The sequence below is a fragment of the Chaetodon auriga genome, chromosome 10 (assembly GCF_051107435.1).
Source record: "Chaetodon auriga isolate fChaAug3 chromosome 10, fChaAug3.hap1, whole genome shotgun sequence".
Classification (NCBI taxonomy): Eukaryota; Metazoa; Chordata; class Actinopteri; order Chaetodontiformes; family Chaetodontidae; genus Chaetodon; species Chaetodon auriga.
In genome coordinates this window covers 6,216,081-6,235,725 of record NC_135083.1, presented here as the reverse complement: position 1 = coordinate 6,235,725, position 19,645 = coordinate 6,216,081, and the positions used below count along the sequence as shown (strand labels likewise).

General features: G+C 45.0%; 1 protein-coding gene across 24 annotated transcripts in view; it reads right to left on the bottom strand.

Moving 5' to 3' along the window:
• Positions 1-19,645, bottom strand: part of rap1gapa (RAP1 GTPase activating protein a) — a 54,267-nt gene that overhangs the window by 17,742 nt on the left and 16,880 nt on the right. For 13 of the 24 annotated variants that reach the window (XM_076741772.1, XM_076741767.1, XM_076741761.1 and 10 more), the window contains exons 2-3: positions 14,242-14,277; positions 2,671-2,764 (exon numbers count right to left, since the gene is read on the bottom strand). Coding sequence is in view for 14 of the 24 variants with exons in the window: in XM_076741767.1 (XP_076597882.1) it covers positions 2,671-2,764; positions 14,242-14,277 (130 nt within the window). In the remaining 10 variants the exon portion in view is untranslated. Of the gene's footprint in view, positions 1-2,670; positions 2,765-4,647; positions 5,079-13,000; positions 13,927-14,241; positions 14,278-19,645 lie in introns of those variants that run through there. The other 11 variants (XM_076741770.1, XM_076741774.1, XM_076741768.1 and 8 more) reach the window with 10 other exon arrangements.

Sequence of the window (19,645 nt, the reverse complement as noted above, 5' to 3'; positions counted from 1 at the left end):
GGTGGAGTCCGACTCTGCTACTGTCATAAACAAACCCTGCAACAGTCTCCAGATCACAGGAGAACCAGATGTGTGCAGGCTCACTTACAGTCTCAGAAGAATAAAACGAGTGTAAATGAATCAGGAGATGATCAGCTGTGAGCAAAATGATGAGGAAAATAACCCACAAACTGCAGTGGAATCAAAGTGGGGACAAACAACCATCCATACATTTCACTGTGGCAGAAAACCAAGTGCAGAGTGGAGGAGATGAGGGGATCCAGAGTGCTGGTGTGAGAACTGAGACCTTTCATGATGAGAGCTAATGGGATCGTCATTACGACAAGAGGCAAATTAAATGTGCGAGACCTCCCCTCTCCTCCAGACGTGTCAGGTGCAACTCACAGAGCTCATTATAAGTTAGACCAGCTCCAGGAATATCAGAGGGATGGTGGGCCTTATTCTTTTGTCTTTTCCTTTTAGAGGCACAGTGTGTGCTAATGGGTTGTTTCGGAACTCAGTGTCATTACAAATTTATGGAGGGCTATAAGAATGAGGCCTGAAGTGACACGACAGACACTAAAAAACACTAAATAGACACTTAAAAAAGTTAGGATGCTCTGTGAAACATAAATAAAACATGTGGAACGCTCCAAAAACACCTGTTTGGAACATTCCACAGGTGAACAGGTTGATTGTTAACAGGTGATAGTATCATGATTGGGTATGAAAGGGGCAACCTGGAAAGGCTCAGTCGTTCACGAGCGAGGATGGAGCGAGGTTCACCACTTTGTGAACTCATGATTGGATGAAGGATAGTACTACATGAGCTCAGGAACACTTCACGTGCATTCTGTTCTTATTTACATTTAACACAGCGTCGGGGTCGGGGTTGTGGCTTGTGTCGTGGAACCGTACAGCAAACCCAGAAAACGATGACTGTTTGCTCGTGTTTGTGTTTCCTCTCTCAGAAATGTGCCACATTGTTCATATGACAGCATAGCAGAGCGGTTTGAATTAGGCAGTGACCAGAAGACCTGCTGGGGTTAATTGCAGATTGACCTGGTTTTCACATGGCTCTGATTAAAGTGATACGCTCCTCTGAGTCTTGCCCCACTAAGCCCTTATCATACTACAGTACATCACATTACCATGCTGTCCCTCAACGTGCTCAGCAGATACGTTCTGTTTCCTGGATTCCGAATCAAAGGGGGTTGAATAAAATGGGGCTACACATATCAAATATGAAATATAAGAGCATTTTAAGTGCCGCTAACACCCCTTAATAGTGCAGGGAAGCAAATGTTCTCCTTTCTCTGAATATAACCCCTCATGTAAGGCCCTTTTCTGCTGTTTCTCCCCCAGTGTGTGAGGAAAATTTTGAAATATCTTCATCTGTGCCTTTGGTGGCTGCTTCCATGTCATGCAAATCTGCCCTCCTCGTGTCTGACTAATTGTAAGCAGTGAGTCTGAGGCACCTACAGATGGCGTGCGCTGCAGGGATCAGGAGTGACAGTTGAAACAACCCAATCTCCAAATTCTCCTTTAATCCCTTTCTCTTCCCACTCCCTCCGCTCGACTCAGATCAAGTCAGATTGCAACGTAAGCCTCATCCAAAGTGTGAGAGACCTTACGAAACCAATCTGACGTGAGGGAGATTGTCTCCACGTTTAATCACCGCCGAGCTCGGCTTTGTTCAGTCTCTAAGTTCCCAAAATACCCCTGGCAGCTATTTCACGTCAGTCACTTATCTGCGGTGATGAGACGTGCCAAAAGGTGGGCATGAAGATTCTGACAGCAAGATGGATTTAATAGGCACTGTGACGGTCTAAATAGATTTACTGAAATGATTTCCTGCTTAATCATTTCCACTTTCTGCCCTTTATATTCTGCATCTGTAGCCACAGCAATTTAGTCTTTATTCATACGATATCCTCTGAAAGGAAGAATAATAGATCATGCTCAGATGATTCATAAAAGCCGAAAATCTTGAGAAATCATGAAAAACTGCTCGAGTGAACGGGAGAAGAATTGATCGAGGCCCTCTCGCAGTGAATCTTAGTAAAGTGAGTGGCAGAAAATGTATCGCAAGCTCAAAGAGCCGCTTTGGAGGAGCAGAGATTTTACCTTATCGCTACCAAAAAATGACAAAAATAGTTGATTAGTTTTAACTGACACTGAATAACAGCTGAACCCCGCACAAAGACTGAAGATTAAACATTAACGACTTTGCAATTTGGTGACATACTGCATCTGCCACGACAGCGGGGGCGAAGAAGTTTGTCTTCTGATAAAAAAGAAAAAGAAAAGACAATTGCTGAGACAGGCTGTATTTTGTTTGCTTTGATGGAATCAGACTTGTTAAGCTCCGATTGAGAAACTGTCGGCATCAGGCTGACAATTTCCTGCTAAAAATAGATTTCCATTAATTGAATCAGACACGGAGCTCTGTGCACTCTAATTACACAAGTTAAACAAAAGAAGACGAGAATAAAAATCAAAGTAACAGCAAGCGGAGAGTCTGGGTCTAACGACGGAGCACGAGAAAGTGCATCCGGACAGGAGCAGGTGTGGAGACAAGATGAGCGGAGACACCTCGCAAACATCTCAGAAAGAGAGGTCACACAGAGGTCCACCAGATAAGATCAGGGGTCAAAGTGCACCACCAGCCCCCCCTCTTTCTCCTCCTACCTTGTGGAATGGTGAGGTGCTGTATGGGAGTGTAGGCTGGAACAGCTGGGGCTCTAGTGTTGCAGAAATTCGGGGGTCACTTCCATCTTGTTTCCTGCGGACAGACAGACGCAGAGGGAACATTCAGTCGGAAAAGGTCACCCGCTTTGAGATCAAGCAAGAAGGACATCAAAAGGTAAAGCCTCAGGAAATGCTGCTGTTCTCATTTAGCAACAGAGTGGGTTTGTATGGACCGGTGGTCTGAGGCACCGCGGCGGCTTTAAGCCCAGAGTGATTAGAAAAATGACCCATTCTGCTTTATTTACGTCTCTGCGAGGAGAAGCTCATAAAGAGGTAAAACATCCCACTTTCAAACACACGAAATAGGACTCAAATTTACAGCATTGCAAAAAGCAATCCAGATGAAGATCTCTGACTGAAGCTCTGCGTTATTTCTCACAGGGAATCCTCTACTTTGTCTAATCTGCAGTGCCCTGGTGAGAGAGGGTTCAACCTGGTGCCCAGATGCTCTCCTCACACCTAAATTCAGTCATTTCAAGTCTAGATGAAATATAATTACATAATATATAACATAACAACATAAAAGCTACGCCTGACACTTGCAATAAGTCAACACATGCGTTCTCCACCGTGAACGTCGTTCCCAAAAGATATCACATCGTATTCCTCTGTGCAGGTTCTTCATTTCTTTTAGTGCATAAGCCGCTATTCACAAACACTTCAGGGATCGAGGGACACAGTGCCATAGTTTCACATTTATTCAAAGAGAGCGTCTCTCTTCTGAAATGCAGCAGAGAAACACATTGCTAATGCAAATTTGAGCAATACTACTGTCACGCATCCTTTGCTCTAAACTCAATATCTCTACCAGCTTTATTCCCACAGGATCACTGATCAATACCCCTGCTGAATATGGCGCCCTATTGACACTGACAACTGGCCAGTTTGCACAGTGGGCTTTCAATTTGTTTGATTAATTCAGCCTATTTCAAACACACAAAGTGATCGATCAGTATGCGAGCGGATCTGAAATGATCATAAAGCTGTGATGATGCAAAGTGAAAGGCTGCATATTGCTGCCTGTGATGATCACAGAAGGCTGCAGCAGCCACAATGAAATATGTATCACGTCTCTCCATCCACAAGGCGCTGTGAACTCCAGCAGCCAAGAGGCACCAGATGCAAACATTACCCAATACATTCAATAACTCAATGAGACAACTCTTGAACTTGAAAAACTAATAATGTTTCAGGTGGACAGCGTGGTTGTGTTGTTATGTGACAGACTGTATGGAGCTGTGCCGGTCCGGTGCTGAGGATGTAGATAAGATGAGCAGCTGCTCGAGAGGGACACTGACCGAGATGGAAATCTGTTTTCACGTCCAGTCAAATATAATGAAGAAAAGAGAGCGTGAATCATTCACGCACATCTGCCTGCCGTTACGCGACGAGTGAATCCTCAATCAAGGAAGGTCCTGCATCATCCACATGAAGTGGGAACAACTGTGAATATGAAGCTTTTCTCAGCAGGCTCAATCAACACGCAGGAGGCGAGGAGCCCCAGCAGCAGCTCTCCCATGGGAGACCAGGGTACGACAGGGCATCAGCTGCCCTGAACTCTTAATTGCAACTGATGCACAATAGATGGATGCATGAAACACACACACACACAAATATTCATGTGAAACAGTTGGTTTGAAGTAGATATTGTACTATATAGAAATAGAGGTAATACTTGTGAGAGATCTAAAGTATGTACACAGTAATACTGCACAAAACATCAAAACACACATCAAAGTAAAGTGACAGGAGAAACGTCCTGCTGCTGGCACACATCACACACTGCTGCCGACACACACACACACACACACCTGCCTGCTCTGTACACAGCGTTACCACGTAAGCCCTCCTTGCAGATCAGTTTGCAGCTCTAAGCCACAGCTTCATCCCAACACCACAACAAATTACATAACACACCCCAGCTGGTTAGCGATGCACCACACAAACCGGCCGTGCGAAGGAGTCACAGCGTGTCATCCGGGCGCTCTGATGTCCTGCGTGGAGACGGGCTGCAAACTTACTGACACGGTGGCGGCTGTGCGCTGGGAGTCCGGACAGTGACCAGCACTCGGGTAGATGACTCACTGTCTACGCTTCTCCTCCAGTTAAGCTCTCTCTCTCTCTCTTTCACAGTTGTCTCCCCTCTCTCTCTCTCTCTCTCTCTCTCTCTCTCTCTCTCTCTCTGCTGGCCTCTGTTTACTCTCCTCTCTCTCTCCCAGTCAGCTCACTTGCTGCTCTCCATCAGTTGTTCACCTGCTGGCCTCACTCTCAGCTCTTTAGACTGCCGCACACTCCCGGGTGAGCATCCTCTCTGCCGCTCATCTCTCCTCCCTCGCTCCTCTCTCTCCTCCCACTCAGTCTCTCACAAACACATATGTGCTCTCCAGTTGTCACTTCCTCCATCTCCGCCCTCTTTGTCTACTCTCACACTCACACACACACATACACACGATGTGGAATTTATCCGAAACCCCGCACTCTAAACCCACCCCCAACCACCACCGCCCTTATCCCCTTCAAAGCAGGAAAACCTCCCCCATCATCCATCTCGGGGACGATTGAAGCGTGCCGCTCACAGAGAGAAGGGAGTGAAGGGCTGATTAAGGTAACGGGGGTTGCCTTCAATCCCCACGCTGCCTCACGAGCCAGCTAGGGCTGTTGTCCTGGCAACCACATCCGCCACGCGTGGAAAAAAAAAAAAAAGTACCACCCACATGCACGCTCATGTTCGTTATGATATGACCTGAACAAGTGATTATGTCTAACATTAAGCTCCCAAAGGTGAGCAGGCACTGCAGCCTCCTTAATGCTCATTGTGCAGGATGAGAAAGCGCGTGGAGAGGTTTTTAATTACTGTAATGAGTCTCATTCAATCCCCCGTGAGCATGTGCCTTTCCTGCACTGAGCTACCATCCGCCGTTCCCAGCAGACCTGTGACTAATGTCGCCAATAGTGTGCTTCCCTGCTAAATCCCTGCTAAATAGCACTGCATGCAGCAAGAGTGCCGACTGATCTCTGCCCAAGACTAAAGTATTATGTACATATGAGTGAAAGGCATATATAGTGTATATATCTTTATGTTTATTCTATTTTTTCATCATTATTTATCACTGAATTCACCTTTTCCCCCCTGCTTTTGACTCCCGAGCTGCTGTAACAAGTGAATTTCCCCAGTGTGGGATTAACAAAGTTTATCTTACTGCATCTTATCTTATCTTATCTTATCTGTGTTTGTGTGTGTGTGTGTGTGTGTGTGCACGCATGTGTGTGTGCTCTATGTGTCAGACGTGAAGAGATAACAGGGGATTACAGAAGAGTCATCATACTGTGCACCATTAGGAGCTGTGTATTGTGATAAACAAAACAAATAATCCTCTCACCGTCCAAAGCTTACTCCTAAAAAAATGCATTATATCATTGGACAAAACTTTGACATTGTCCAGATTATCAGTAATTTGCAGAGGTGTCCTGCTGGAGCAGAACACTAATCTGTCTTTATCTCTCCTTTAAACCCTTGAGCAAAGACCGCACACATCACATATGAAGTTCATTTTTTTTTTTTTTTTGCAGGAGCTCAGTGTGGGGTTAAAAGAATGAAACAGTTGTCTGGGAGGGCTTTTGTCAGCAGTGCTTATACATAACAACACATAATCGGATAGAGAGCAGGCAGATTTTGCACATTGAGTGGTGTTTTAACACGGATCATCATGGCCGGCTGCTATCAAATCAAAGCCACATGCACGTAGACAGTCTGGGACCTCACCGAGAACTCGACAGTGTTGCATGCTGATGAAATAATAAATAAATATCAGGACAAGAAGAAAATCCTGAGTCATGTGAGCCATATTTTTATCTCCTGAAGACGCAGATAGCTGGTTTTAAATTGACAGTATCCTCCCTGCTCCAATGTCCTCTGCAGCATCCCACACTAAATCCCTCCTGCTGGCCCCCGCTGCCAGGGATTCCCATCCCATTAGCCTGGTGAAATGGCCTGTGGTCACTCCCCTCTCCTGCCCCCACCCCTTATCCCCTGAGAATTGCTGTCCTGAAATTTCCCCGTCCCCTCTCACTGCCTCCCTCACTTTCACATTTTTCTTTTTTTTTTTTGTTTCCAACTATGTCTCAACCAAGACGAGTTAGGTAATAATGCAAGACACCAGCTCAGATAATGGCTAAAGCTAGCCGGATCCTTTAATTCCCAAAGGATTAGAAGAAGACAGATCAAGAGTCAGCGACTCTGTGTTCATTGTTCATCAAGTTTCATTAATCTATTCAAATTCACACAAATAAAAGTCCTTCTTCTGATTCAAACTCATGTTGTTATGCAAAATAAGGCCAGCGAGCAGGGAAGAGTATGAGTCTATAGGAGGCTGTGTGTGGCCAGCCAGCAGCCCCAAAGGACAGTCAAAGGTTTGGAGCTCCAGTCGCAGACACACTATACACCAGCAACATGTTAGTGGTCTCCAGCAGGAAAGATGGCTGCTGTTCTGAAATATGGATGAATGGTTATTTATGCATAAGCATTGAGTGTCTCTCACAGGTTGAGATTTAATTAGTGGTGATCGACCTCAGAGGGGAGGAGGGGGAGGAAGGGGAGCCGGGACCTGCGAGCATCACTGAGCCGCGAGAGCCGGCTGAAAATCAGAACTGAATTTATGTGCTATTAAACGTACATTAATTTAGTGTACGTGAGCGCATGATGCAAGCAGAGTCCACTGTACTCGCTTTCGGCTGCATCCCTGCTCAGACAAAAGTAAGTCATAGAAATATTTTGTATCTGAGTGAAGACCCATGTCAATCAAAACGTTGACTGCAGAAGGTCTGACGGCCCTCCTGCTGCTTTTAGATTTGTTCAAATCTTGCCTCCAGTCACTCTTAAACAAATTGGCTGTGTTTAATCAAGCCCGTGGTTTGTTTGCAAGGCAAAGTAGGAGTGCAGACTCCTAACTTTTGCACAAACTTTACATCCCCACCACGATTTCTCTGCAGCACACCTGAACCCCACTGTGACTGTGATTGTGACTGGTTTCATAATCACGCAGCACTTTCTGTTTTTTTAGTGTCTTATTTTGAACTGCGCAATTGAGCTACATTAGGGGGGTTTACAGCAGATATGAGAGGTAAGCATGTTCCTGGTGATATTAGCTATGACCTTGTTTTCTCTCCTGTTTAATGAGCCCAGTTGGCTCATGTAGTGACCACAGACACACAAAGTAAACAGTAAACAATGTCCATGCTAGTTATATCAGCCCAGAGCGTTTAAACCATGTTTTTCTTTGCATATTAAAAATAAAATTACTCATGTGCTCATATTGTGTAACCACTGCAGTTTTAACTATTTCACAAGTACACAGAGTTGACATTGAGTTTATAAAGCCATGCTAGCAGCTCTGTGAGGCTGTACTTGGCACAGCGGTGCTGAGGCTAAATGTTAGCCGATGTTTAGCAGGTCATGTCTTGGTTTTGCTTGCTAGCCTTTAGCTTTTGGCACTAAGCACAAAGTACAGCTGAGGCTGATGGGAATTTCATTAGTTTTGCAGGAATGTGGCGATAAATCAAAGAATTCAGTCATCAGAACAAACAAAATCTTGGCCTGATGGCGGCACTAGATGAAAAGTTAAGGGATGAACAAGGTTACTTATTCATCCTGATGGGACATGACTATCTGTACCAAATTTCATAGCCATCCATACAGACTCTGTGTGAGATAATTCACAAAAAAAGAAAATGCCAACAGGCTGTTTGCGCAAGAGTAAAAGTCAGAGAATCACCAAAATCACTGGAGTTCATCCTCCGGGCACCATGAATGAATGTGCCAAATTTCACAGCAATCCATCCCATATCTGCTGAGATATTTCGCTAAAAGTGGCATAAAAATCAATTTTTAAAAGATATTTCAGACTGGACCAAAGAGGTGGACCAAGTGTGTGTGGCTTTAAATCTTTAAATGCAGGACTGGAATATGTCTAAATGGACATTTCTCATGGTTCCTGAGTAATACGACCTCGCCTCCTTGTGAGCATCCACAAACTGAACCAGAGGTTTGACCTCAATTAAAGTATAAGCACTCTCGACAACCTCGCAACACAAGTTATTTAACAGTAAGCCGTTTATAATGTGTGTGAAAATTTACTCCAGAGGTCAGACATCAACACATCCAGCTGCGCTGCTGGCGGATCTCATTTCCACCGTGTCAGCATATATTACGGCGATGACACTGAAGAGCTCAGATATTAGGAACTGACCTCCCTCTAAGATTTTTTCAAATTTGTCATGAAGTAGCGACACCTGCTCCCTTGCCTGCCGTCAGTCCTCCAACAGCCAGAGATATGAGCGGCACATGTGCAGTGAATTACGACAAATAGACTGTGGAATTGGCCTGTTTTCAAGGTGCCCCCTCAGACTGACCTGAAGTACTCAAACGAATGGGAGGATGATTGGCTCTGGTGTGAAACCACAACCCTCAGCAGTGCTTGTATCACTTACTTGCCTGGTGTGTACGTGGCTGCATTTTGAGCCTCAAAGGCAATCTTTCCAGATAAATGAACTGATTTCCACTCAAAAATGTTTTTAGTGGAAGTTCAGGAACATAAATCTACTGCATAACCTTCCGAGTCTGCTTTACTGTATCCTGGTATCTAATCTTGAGTGTGAGAAGGAAGTAACAAAAACCTAATCTGTGATTTTTCCCAATCTGTTTTGGAGAACGGGAAACCTTCCAGGCCCTTTTGTCCTACAGCTATAAAAGTTTCTGGTGCCACAATCAGACAAAAGCAAATATTGGACAAAATTCAAAAAGCAGATAAGTGTGAGAAGCTGCTCGTTCCCCTGGGAACCGAACCTCGACGGGTTATTTCATACACACAGCCGGATATGGAAATTCTATTCAGTATCTCTTATCAATTGACTAGAACACAACTGTTTTTAAATGAAGGTAGGAGCACATGTTTTATGCTGCTCTACACTTTTAATGGCAAGACTAGAAAAACACAATAAAGAGGAATGATAAATAATAAAGCATCGATAGAATGGGATTCGTGAGGAGACTCTTTGATGGGTTCTCTTGAGCCCACGTCTCCCCTGACAGCTGGCCATGTTCAGTATGCATTAAAAGGCCAGGTACGGCAGGTGTCCTTGAATAAAGCATGTTCGCTCCACCAAGAGGTCCCTCTTTCCAGCTTGCTTATCTCTCACAATGTCACTGTCCAGATTTCCTTGGAAACACACCCCCTGGGGAAATCACACTTATGCGGACGCCGCAGAGTCACTGCGGGATCGTTTTGTGCTCTTTTGTGTTGGATGTTAGCGCTTATAGAGCATTCAGTGACATTAAACTTCATCTGTGAGGCGTACATCTCGCTGCTCAATCAAGACAAGATTTTAATCATGCAAAGATTTCCTCTCCCATGGGAGAGACACACCAGGAGGAGAGTGGGGAAAAGAAAATCCTCTTCCTCCCTCTGGCTCACCGCATCATCCTCAGCATGACAGGTGTCAATAAACAGGCTCCGCAAGGGATGTACAAATCCCCAAATGTACACCCGGGGATATACCCATCCACAAACACAAGGAATAAAGGACATGGCTGCCTCTTTAATACCTGAGGCCTTGTCTTCTGATTACACCGCAGCCGTCTGAAGGCGAAGAAGCGAACTTTAAAAAAGCTGGCAGAGCAACTTTGCCACCGAAAAGCTCCAAGAATCAGATCAAGTAAAAGGGAAATGTCCTGTCAAAGTTGCCTGGCACTCGCCTCAACCTTCAGCAGCCTGCCGTCATCCGAGCTTTGTGTTTTTTTTTAAGACATCTTGTGCTGGTGCTGAATGGTGGATGACATGCTCGGATTTGGATTATTGAGACGGGTAGAACCCTGGGCGAGCTTGTCACTTTGGTGCTATATTTGGTCAGACAGCAGGAGACTCACAGAGAGACAGTCTAGTCTGATCAGGCTTGACAGTTTGCTCTCCCACTATGTCCGCTCCTCCAGACAACTCAGCTTGACATGCACAGATGAGCGTGCACAAGCAAACTGACACCCGGCTCGGCTTGGCGGCACGGCGGTGAACGCGCGTGCGGAGTCGACACACAGAGGATGATGCGGAGTGACATCTCACGGGAAATCAGCGAACACAAACAGAGGAGTGTTTACAGCGACACCTCGTAGGTGTTCATGGGCACAAGCATTACACAAAGGATCAAATGGGCCCAGAATTTAGAGAGCATCATAAAAATAGAACGACGAATGGCATCACACGGTCTGGAAAAAATAGCGAGGTCACTGAGCAGCATTAAAATAACCGGTTTCTGGAGCGCCATTACACAAAACAATAGATATTTGATCCCTTAAAAAAATAAAAAAAAAACTCACTTTGTCCCTGCAAAGATGCCACATGAGGAAAAGTCTCTGAAGATTCTGAGTCTGACAGTTTATACAACTTGAGGACCAATTATTATTATTATTTTACTTTAATGCACCTGCGCTGTGCATGTCAACCTTTTACCACTAGAGGGCAGAGGTCAGTGCAACCACAACCAATCAGACGCTGCTGTGCTGCTCTGCTCAAATTTAAAGATCCCGTCCAGACATGCTTCAAAACATACACTAATAAATAACTGATGTGGTTTTCCCACAAAAAAGATTGATTACTCGGTTTGAAAAAAGTCATAAAATGACACAGACTTCAATATCAAGAATCTATGAATATGCAAATCTTTTTCATTTCAAAATTTTAACGACTAGACACAAGATCTCCTACTCCTACTCCTATTTAAGGCCCACTCTCAGTGGATGTGCACTGGAGCTTTCTAGTTGCAATGTCACAAAATCACCTCATCCGGGCGCGTGCTACATTCAGATTTAAGGTGAGCCCAGATTAACTTTCCTCCTTCAGCCTTGTAGTGCCAAACCCTGCACAAACGTACTGTGCACAGTGAAGCTCAAACATCCAAGATGAAAAACACACTTCTGGGTGCAGAGGCTTTGCTGCAAGATTTGGAAAAAAAGAAAAGATTCTTCGTTTTTTTTTTTTTGATGCAGCATTCAAAGCAAAGGCTGATATCAGATTCTTTAACGTCTAACCTGAATTCTTCCTGGTTAGCAAAAGTAGCACTCAAAGGTGGTTCAAAAGTGCAGACCTGTCCTCAGGTGAGCTGAAGCATGGATAAGACAGCAGGATTAAAGTCTGGGCCGGAAGTCATAGATGGGACAACCTGCCACAATAATGCATCGCGCTCCAGGGACAGCGAGGCGTCTGGATGTGTGTGTGTGGGAGAGACACAAAGAGAGAGGCTCTTACACAACATCTCAGTATAGCCATTATCCACAGTAACCCTCCTCTCCCATTTCCTCCCATCAGGGGAGCTTAGCAAGACAGGATTACAACCAATTACAGGCCTCCCCTGGAGAGAGCGGGGACGGGGCTTGAAGATCATCTGTTTGTTGCGTATGACCCACAATGACCAGATGGAAGATGGTCATTTAACATTCAATCAACAACGAGAGTGGAAGGATCAAAACTGAACAATTCCGGACATTAAATACACGCTGCAGATTAGATTTCATCGCGGACACACACAGTGAACTTACGACCGGGGAGAGAGTGGGAGGCGACATTACGTGTGAGAAAGTGGAAATACATGATAAAAGGGAAATTTTGGTTCTTGTAGTTTAGAGAGTCTCGCTCGAGCCCACTCGTCTGACATGCTTCCGCTCTGTGAACCAGGACGGCCCCTCAGCTCCTCTTTAGTTGTTACGAAGTGCAGGACAAAAACCCTTGGAGAGGCGTCTTTAAGCTTTACGCTCGGAGCCGTTGGAACAGTGTGAAGACATGAGAGCAGAAGAAAGTCTTGATATCTGAATGATGAAAGGGATGAAACTCCTGCCAAAGCGAGGCCGTTTCCAGGTCAGGGATCTGCATCTACGACCTGATGGAAGCAGTGAAGAATGGGCTGAGGGCGTGTCTGAGGTCATGTGCTATGCTGTGTGCCCTGCATGTAAGGGCTTTGCTGTCGAGGTCTAAGAGGCTGGGGGTGGGGAGGCCGACAATTTCGGATGCATATGTGTTTGTTCCTATTGGAGTCAGGACAGGTAGAGGGGAATGGGTTGATCAGCATGATAGTCATCTGTAAGTACACAAATACAGTGTTGATTTGGGGCAATTCTGGAGGAGCGCATGCATGACGGGAGGTAAATTGAATGCTAATGCACAGTTTGATTGCAGAGCCATGCGGTTATCATCAAAACAATCTTCAGGCAGGTTGAAAAGAGACTCACCAGAATTTTTTTGGCCTCCCAATTCGGAAGGGTGAGCACGGCATTTTTCTGGGTTGTGCCGTTACAGTTTTGCCGTCGGACGATTTCGCTGTTCTAATTTCCAGTCACATCCTGTCCAACGCACAGAACCCGAGGGAAGGTTTTGGCTTCGGCTCTCCCGGTTTTTCAGAGGCTTTCTTTGACGTCTCTGCTTTTCTTTTAAAATCTAACTTTTGTCCGCAGGCTTAGCAAAGTGAAGAATACTCTCTAAAAGCAGCTGAAATATCTGATGCCACTTTTACTGACGCTTCGTGATGCCACAGGTATTGCTGTTGGAAATTGTTCTGTCCTGCTGGGAACGAACACTGATGACTATGTAATATAATTCAAGATCTATTAGCACAGCGGGAAGAAAACTCCAAATTCATTAAGCAGTGTTTGTTGAATTCCTCCTCGCTCTGAAGAAGAGCATGACTCTGACAAACATAGCTGAGAGGACCAAATGTTGAACTCCAAATGCATTTTGCTTTCCAGACCTCTTCTTCCTCTTCCTGTCATGTCACCACATCCACTCACTTCCTTTGTCCTTCTTCCTCCTCTTCACACCCACAGTTCTTTTTCATCTCCTGTGCTGTTTTGCATCCTCTTTTAGATTCTCCTCTTCATCTCTATTTTGCTGCAGTTTCTCTCCTCATCTTCCTCAGCGTGAGCTGCAGTTGTTCTCTAGTGATGCAGTGGTATCCCGATGGCTGCAGTCTCTGCAAACAAGCCAAACCACTGCTGAGTAATGCAGGCCGAGCCGGTAAGAGAGATCCTGCCGTATCTGAATTCCAGAAGGCGTGATGACACTGCGGCGAGGCGGTTTAACCTGCTGCAGTCAGACAGAGGGGGTTGAGGGCTAGACACTCGTGCCACCACACCTAAGGCGTGCAGGAACGGAGTGGTCTATCTGCAGTGGCAAGAGGTGTGCATGCTCAGCTCCCTGCCTGCCTCCACGTGCCACTCACAGCAGCACTCCAACCTTCGCCAGCACTGCAGAGATGGCAGCACGGACTGGGTATCTGTTTCCCCACTGCTGCCCATCTGCTCTACCTTTCCTCTCCTGCTCATTCATCATACTTCCATCAACTCAGCAGACCGATGCACACATTTAAAGCTTACAAGGTCAATCTGAGGAAGTGACACTGAGCACTGTTCCAGAGAGCTGCAAGCTTTCAGAATTGTGTTGTCCTGACAAAAATAAAGACAGAGGAGGAACTTACCATATGCTTCTGGCCTTGGAGAATGTCTTGTCCACTCTAAAAAAAAAAACAAAAACATAAAGGCACAGCTATTATAAACAGCACTCATGAAATATTTCTTATCAAGTTGAAACATATTTCGCCGATTGTCTTTGACTGGTGTTAATTTGTGTCAGAAACAGCGAAAATTGTCAAAAACCTGCTTAGCAAGTCACCAATTCAACATTCAGAGTGACTGAACCCTGCACTCACAAATAGTTTCCACACTTGTCTGCAAGTTTTCCCAAACTGATCCAAGTGTGGAGAGGGAAAGTGTGCAGAGGGATAATGGCCCATCACATTACAGAAAGTCCACTGAACTGAGGGAGGCTGGTTACGCAGTGGGCTGCGCCACCCTGAAATAACTCCTGCCATCTGTTGAGGTCGCGTTTCCAGCGAAGAAAGGAGGATTACCAGCCCTGTGTTTCCTGAGACAAAATGAATCTTGTCCTGGTTTGAATCCAACACTTTGAGGCTCATTACTCTCTAACAGTCAAGAATAAACTATCATCCATCCTGAAGTCACTCTAGATAAACGAGTTTAAGCAGTAATCAGCGAGCACCAGATGCTTCGGTGTGCTAACACCTCAGATGAGAATGCAGAGTGCTCTTTCTGCCAGTAGGTGGCACTGTGTGTGTGTGCAGGACAAGCAACAACCTCACGTCTGACAGGTGGAAATCATGACAAACTGTGTCCTTCCCTCTGCCCATCAACCAGAAAGACATTCATCATGATATCCACAAGGCAAGCCGACACGCAGAGAGGATCAAATGCTTTTTCTCTGCCTCTAATTGGAAAATATCACCGTCATAAACACACGGCTCAGCTTCTCTTGGGATGCAGCTCTTGACTTCTCTGGCATCAACAAAGTGGATATGTGATACTGATAACTGTTGCCCAGTGAGTGACTCATGTCTGCAGGCCTGTCTCTTGTGATAACTGGTGATGGTGACACGGGGAAAAGGGAACGTGTAGTGTGTCTCTCTGGGCTCCTGCAGCTGCTTGTGCTGTCGTACACTGACCCCTCAGAAATTCTCAGGACGATATGCAACCAAACAGCACAAAGGTAACAGATAACAGAAATAATCCCGCAGCTGTAAAGTTGAATTGACGCAGTTTGTCCCCTTGGTGTTGGACCCGTCTCCAATGACTGTATGTCTGGCTTCACCCTTCAAGCCAAAGCTGCTGACTGCTGTCCACCCTGTGTCTCCCAGTAGAGCCACCATAGTTCAGACTTCTTACTCATCTTCCCCTGGATATGATTATATTGCATGACACAGCAGCACCCGAGGGATAAAACAACCAGTTCTGGAAAGAGAAGTGACTCTTGCTGTATCAGAAATATGAGTAAAAAGCAGACTAAGAGTCTGCAGGCATGCCAGAGGCTCTGTGAGGATGCGCTGTGCTGCTCTGAGCTGATTGCTAATGTCAGCATGCTAACATGCTAACAGTGACATTAACATGCTGATGTTTAACAGGTTAGTTTACTGTGTTAACATGCTGATGCTAATGGGTTTGGCAGCGATTCAGTCATAAACCAAAGTATTGGACAAATTGAAATTTTGAGCTGATGATGGCACAACACGTAGAAAACCATGAATGACTCCACTCAGCCAGTCAGTCTGATGGCTGCTGAGATTTTTCACAGGATAAGTGAGACCTTTGACCTTCTGGTGGTGTTTGAGGGAAGATCAGCGGATCACCACAGCCATTAGGATTCCTCCTCTGGACACTGTGGACATCTGTACCGAATGTCGTGACTAGGTATGTGTATATATGTGTACATATATGACTGACCCTTGAGTCATAGCATGATGGCTAAAAAGGAAGTCCCATGAGTCAGCCCACAGAAGGAGATCCTGTTCTCATTCATATAAGTTAAAGCCTCTTTTTTTATTATCATTACGAGAAATCCCCCAAAAAGCTAGGACCAGGAGTGAAAAGGGTCGTACTTCTTCTTTTTTGTGAGAAATTCTCAGAAGATAAATGAAAGCTTCGAACTTCCTCCTTCTCAGAAAACTGTGCTGTGAGAGGAAACAGGGCCTGGGGGGTTTGTTTGTTCACTGTACTGAGAAGTCACCAATCAACACACTTTTGTTGTTACAGTAGGCCGTCGTGTGATTCCCTTCAGCGCAGAAGATTGCTCATCGTTTTCGATCCGAGGCCTCTGTGTGACATACAGTGTCGCCGAGATGGACTTTGAGCTGCTGCTCTATCTCAAATCTACCACCAGTGTTGATTTCTCTGAGCCTGACAGACATGTGTGTGCAGATAAATCCGAACTCCACCTTAAGTGGAATGCACACTGGTCCTTGGGAGGGAGCCAAAATACTTTCTGTCGACTCTGCTCGCGTGAAGCTGAGTGTGAGGAGGGGAAAAGCTGTTTTCCCATTGCATCACAATGAATAACATTTTCTAAACCTCATCCTGTGCTGCTCACCCATTCTCAGGTTTCATGGAATTCCCATCAAATGAAATCAACCAGGGTGTGTCTAGATTATTGGATAAAGGCGCTGAACTGAAACACTAAAGCCAATCGAGGAAACGCGCAGGAAAATGAACCCTGAGGTAAGAAACAGAACATGACACCAAAGAGCCGAGGCCCATCAGCGTGCTCAGACGGATAAGAGATAAATTTGTCAAAGATATGTTAGGATGATGACATGAACACGCTCGTCTCCTTTCTTGTGCTAAGCTGCTAAAACCTACATACGCATGCACTTGTCTGACATCTTGCTACAAGCTAAAGAAGGGCTGTGTAAGCTGTCTGAGGACACTGAACAAGGCTGTTTTCAGACAGGGGACAAGAAATATGAATATACTGTGGAATCTGCAGGAAAAGCTGCTTGTCTTAATTCCTATAAATCAAGATCCAGCTATCTATCTGAGCGCTTCATGAAGTGCCTCTCATTTGAAGTATGAAAACGGTGCCTCTAATCAAAATTTAAGTATCATTACTTATTATTACACCCAACAGTTATTCAATTCCCACTTTTCCCATCAAAAAGAAGCCAAACTGCCGTCTGAGCGACACAAGACAGACATGCCACCACGAAAGCAAAGCATACCTGGACTGAGCAGGTCAGCGGCAAACAGCTTGACGTGGAAAACCCTCAGCCTTATCAGCAAGACAAAGAATATTCTGTCCCTGTCTGAGAGAACAATGGCTGGAGTGGACAAAAGTAGGCTAGAGCAAATTTGCCTGTGCTAATGCATCTGTGGGCTGTGAGTCATGTTTGCACATTCAAATCTTGCAGCGAAAACAGTGCGTAGCCTAGTTTTTATCTTCAGAAAAGACTCGATGAACCAGCGCAATTTAGGAACACAGCAAACACCACTTCTACACTCTTAGGTATCAACCACCGGCTGGTCACATGGAAACAAACATCAGCGAGGCATAAGGAGGCTCAAGGCGGCTCCTGGAAACCACTGGCCATCACCGCGTCGGCAGCCGTGACAATTAGCCCATTCAACTTAATCTGACTTTAAGCACGACTCGTAATTTCCTAATTTCTTCGCCGCTAAACTTTTAAAGCGCTCCTCTGTTGTATATATGTCAAGTAAGCAACAGCGCCCGCAGCAAGTAGGTCACCAGACAGGGCTGAGGAGTCCGGCCCGCAGGAAATCCAGCTTAAAGCAAACAAGTTTGTTGTTCAGTCACCAATCTGCTGCGCTAACATGTTCCTGCAGTGCTAATTCAGCATCTGAAACATAAGAAGCTCGTTAAATGTAGGATAATCCAGATGAAGACAAACACATCTGTAACTAAATTATTTAAAAAAGGTGTGGGACTACACCTGAGTTACAATATCACAGGACAATATCATTGTTAGTTTGCATATTATCACACATTTTAAACAGGAGCCATTTATATTCACTGATGCTGTGAACATGATCCCAGTAAACCAAACTGAACCGAGAAATTATTCCTCCTCCCTTCAGCTACAATAAATTCTGGTGGAGTGAGGGTCAGCGTTACACCCAGTTCACCCAGCACGAGCGCAGAGCATGCTGACTTACGTCCTTCATCGGTGTCCAGTTTTGGCCTCAATTAAAACATGGGTGACGAGGTCACGTAGCCACCTGTGATCCACCCAATAAAGAAAGCACTCTTGTTTTCAGTCTCACACACATGCTGTTGTTGTAAATTAGGAAAATAACCATTATGTACCATCATTATAGCATTAAAGCCCCACTTGGGTTCAACCGGAGTAAGTGTTCTTCTGTGAGGCTGCACTGACACATGAGTGCTTTTGGACACACATTCTCCTCCAATCATTTTTATTTATTCATATCATTTTCTAAACTGTAGATTAATATTGAAGATAAATGCCTTGATGGCAGCTTTGCACTAATAACATTCTCTGATATGTGTAATTCCATAGTTTTAATGTCTTTAGCATTAATCTACAATGTAGATGCTAATGTTAGCATGCTAACATGTTCTCAGTGACAACGTTTAGCATGCTAAAATTTGCTATTAGCACTGAACAGAAAGCACAGGATAACTGAAGCTGATATTTTGCAGGTTTTTGTCATGAACTTAAGCATTAGACAAACAACAAACTGCAGTTTCGACGTGATGATGGCGCTGGATGAAGAGTTAAGGGATCATCAGAGAAATTACAATTCATCCTGCGGGGACGTGAACGTGTGTACAAAATTTCATGGCTATGCATCCAGTCACTGTTGAGATATTTCAGTCTGGACCTAAGTTGTGGAGCGTCCAACAGGCCGACAGAAAAGAGGTGGATGCCTGGATGAATACAGTACGTGAGCCTATTCAGTCAATTCTGAATGAGCTCTTTCTCACAATAACACCTACGGACAGCAAACACGTACTCTATTATCTGACTCTGCAGTTCTCCATTCACTCTGCTTCAGGATGGGACCTGGATACTGTCAAAAACAGATGCAGAGAGAGAGACAGACAAGGCCTAAAGCAACGTTGAACGATGTCTTATACGCTGTAAGGTTCAGGGTGGTGATACGAAACAGCGTCAAACAATACTGAACGTGACCCGATCTGTGGACTGTATCTCAGCCCAGCGTGGACTCAATGAGCCTATTGACAGAGGAATGAGCGTCAAGTGGTTGAATGTCCTCATTTAGCTGCAGTACAGTAGGATACAGTGTATATGAAAACACATACACACACACACACACACATAGTGGTACCACAGCTATGCTGACTGCTATTAGACGGTGATATCCATCACATCCACCCCGCGGACAAACACATGACATGTTTTCTGTCGACAGCATCATGATTAGTGTTATTTTGTGATCCTCATTTGATTTCATCATCAGTTTAGCATCATTTTAATGTTGTTTTCTTATGTTAATGGTTGGACCCCAAGAAAACCAGCGTATTATTGTTGTATT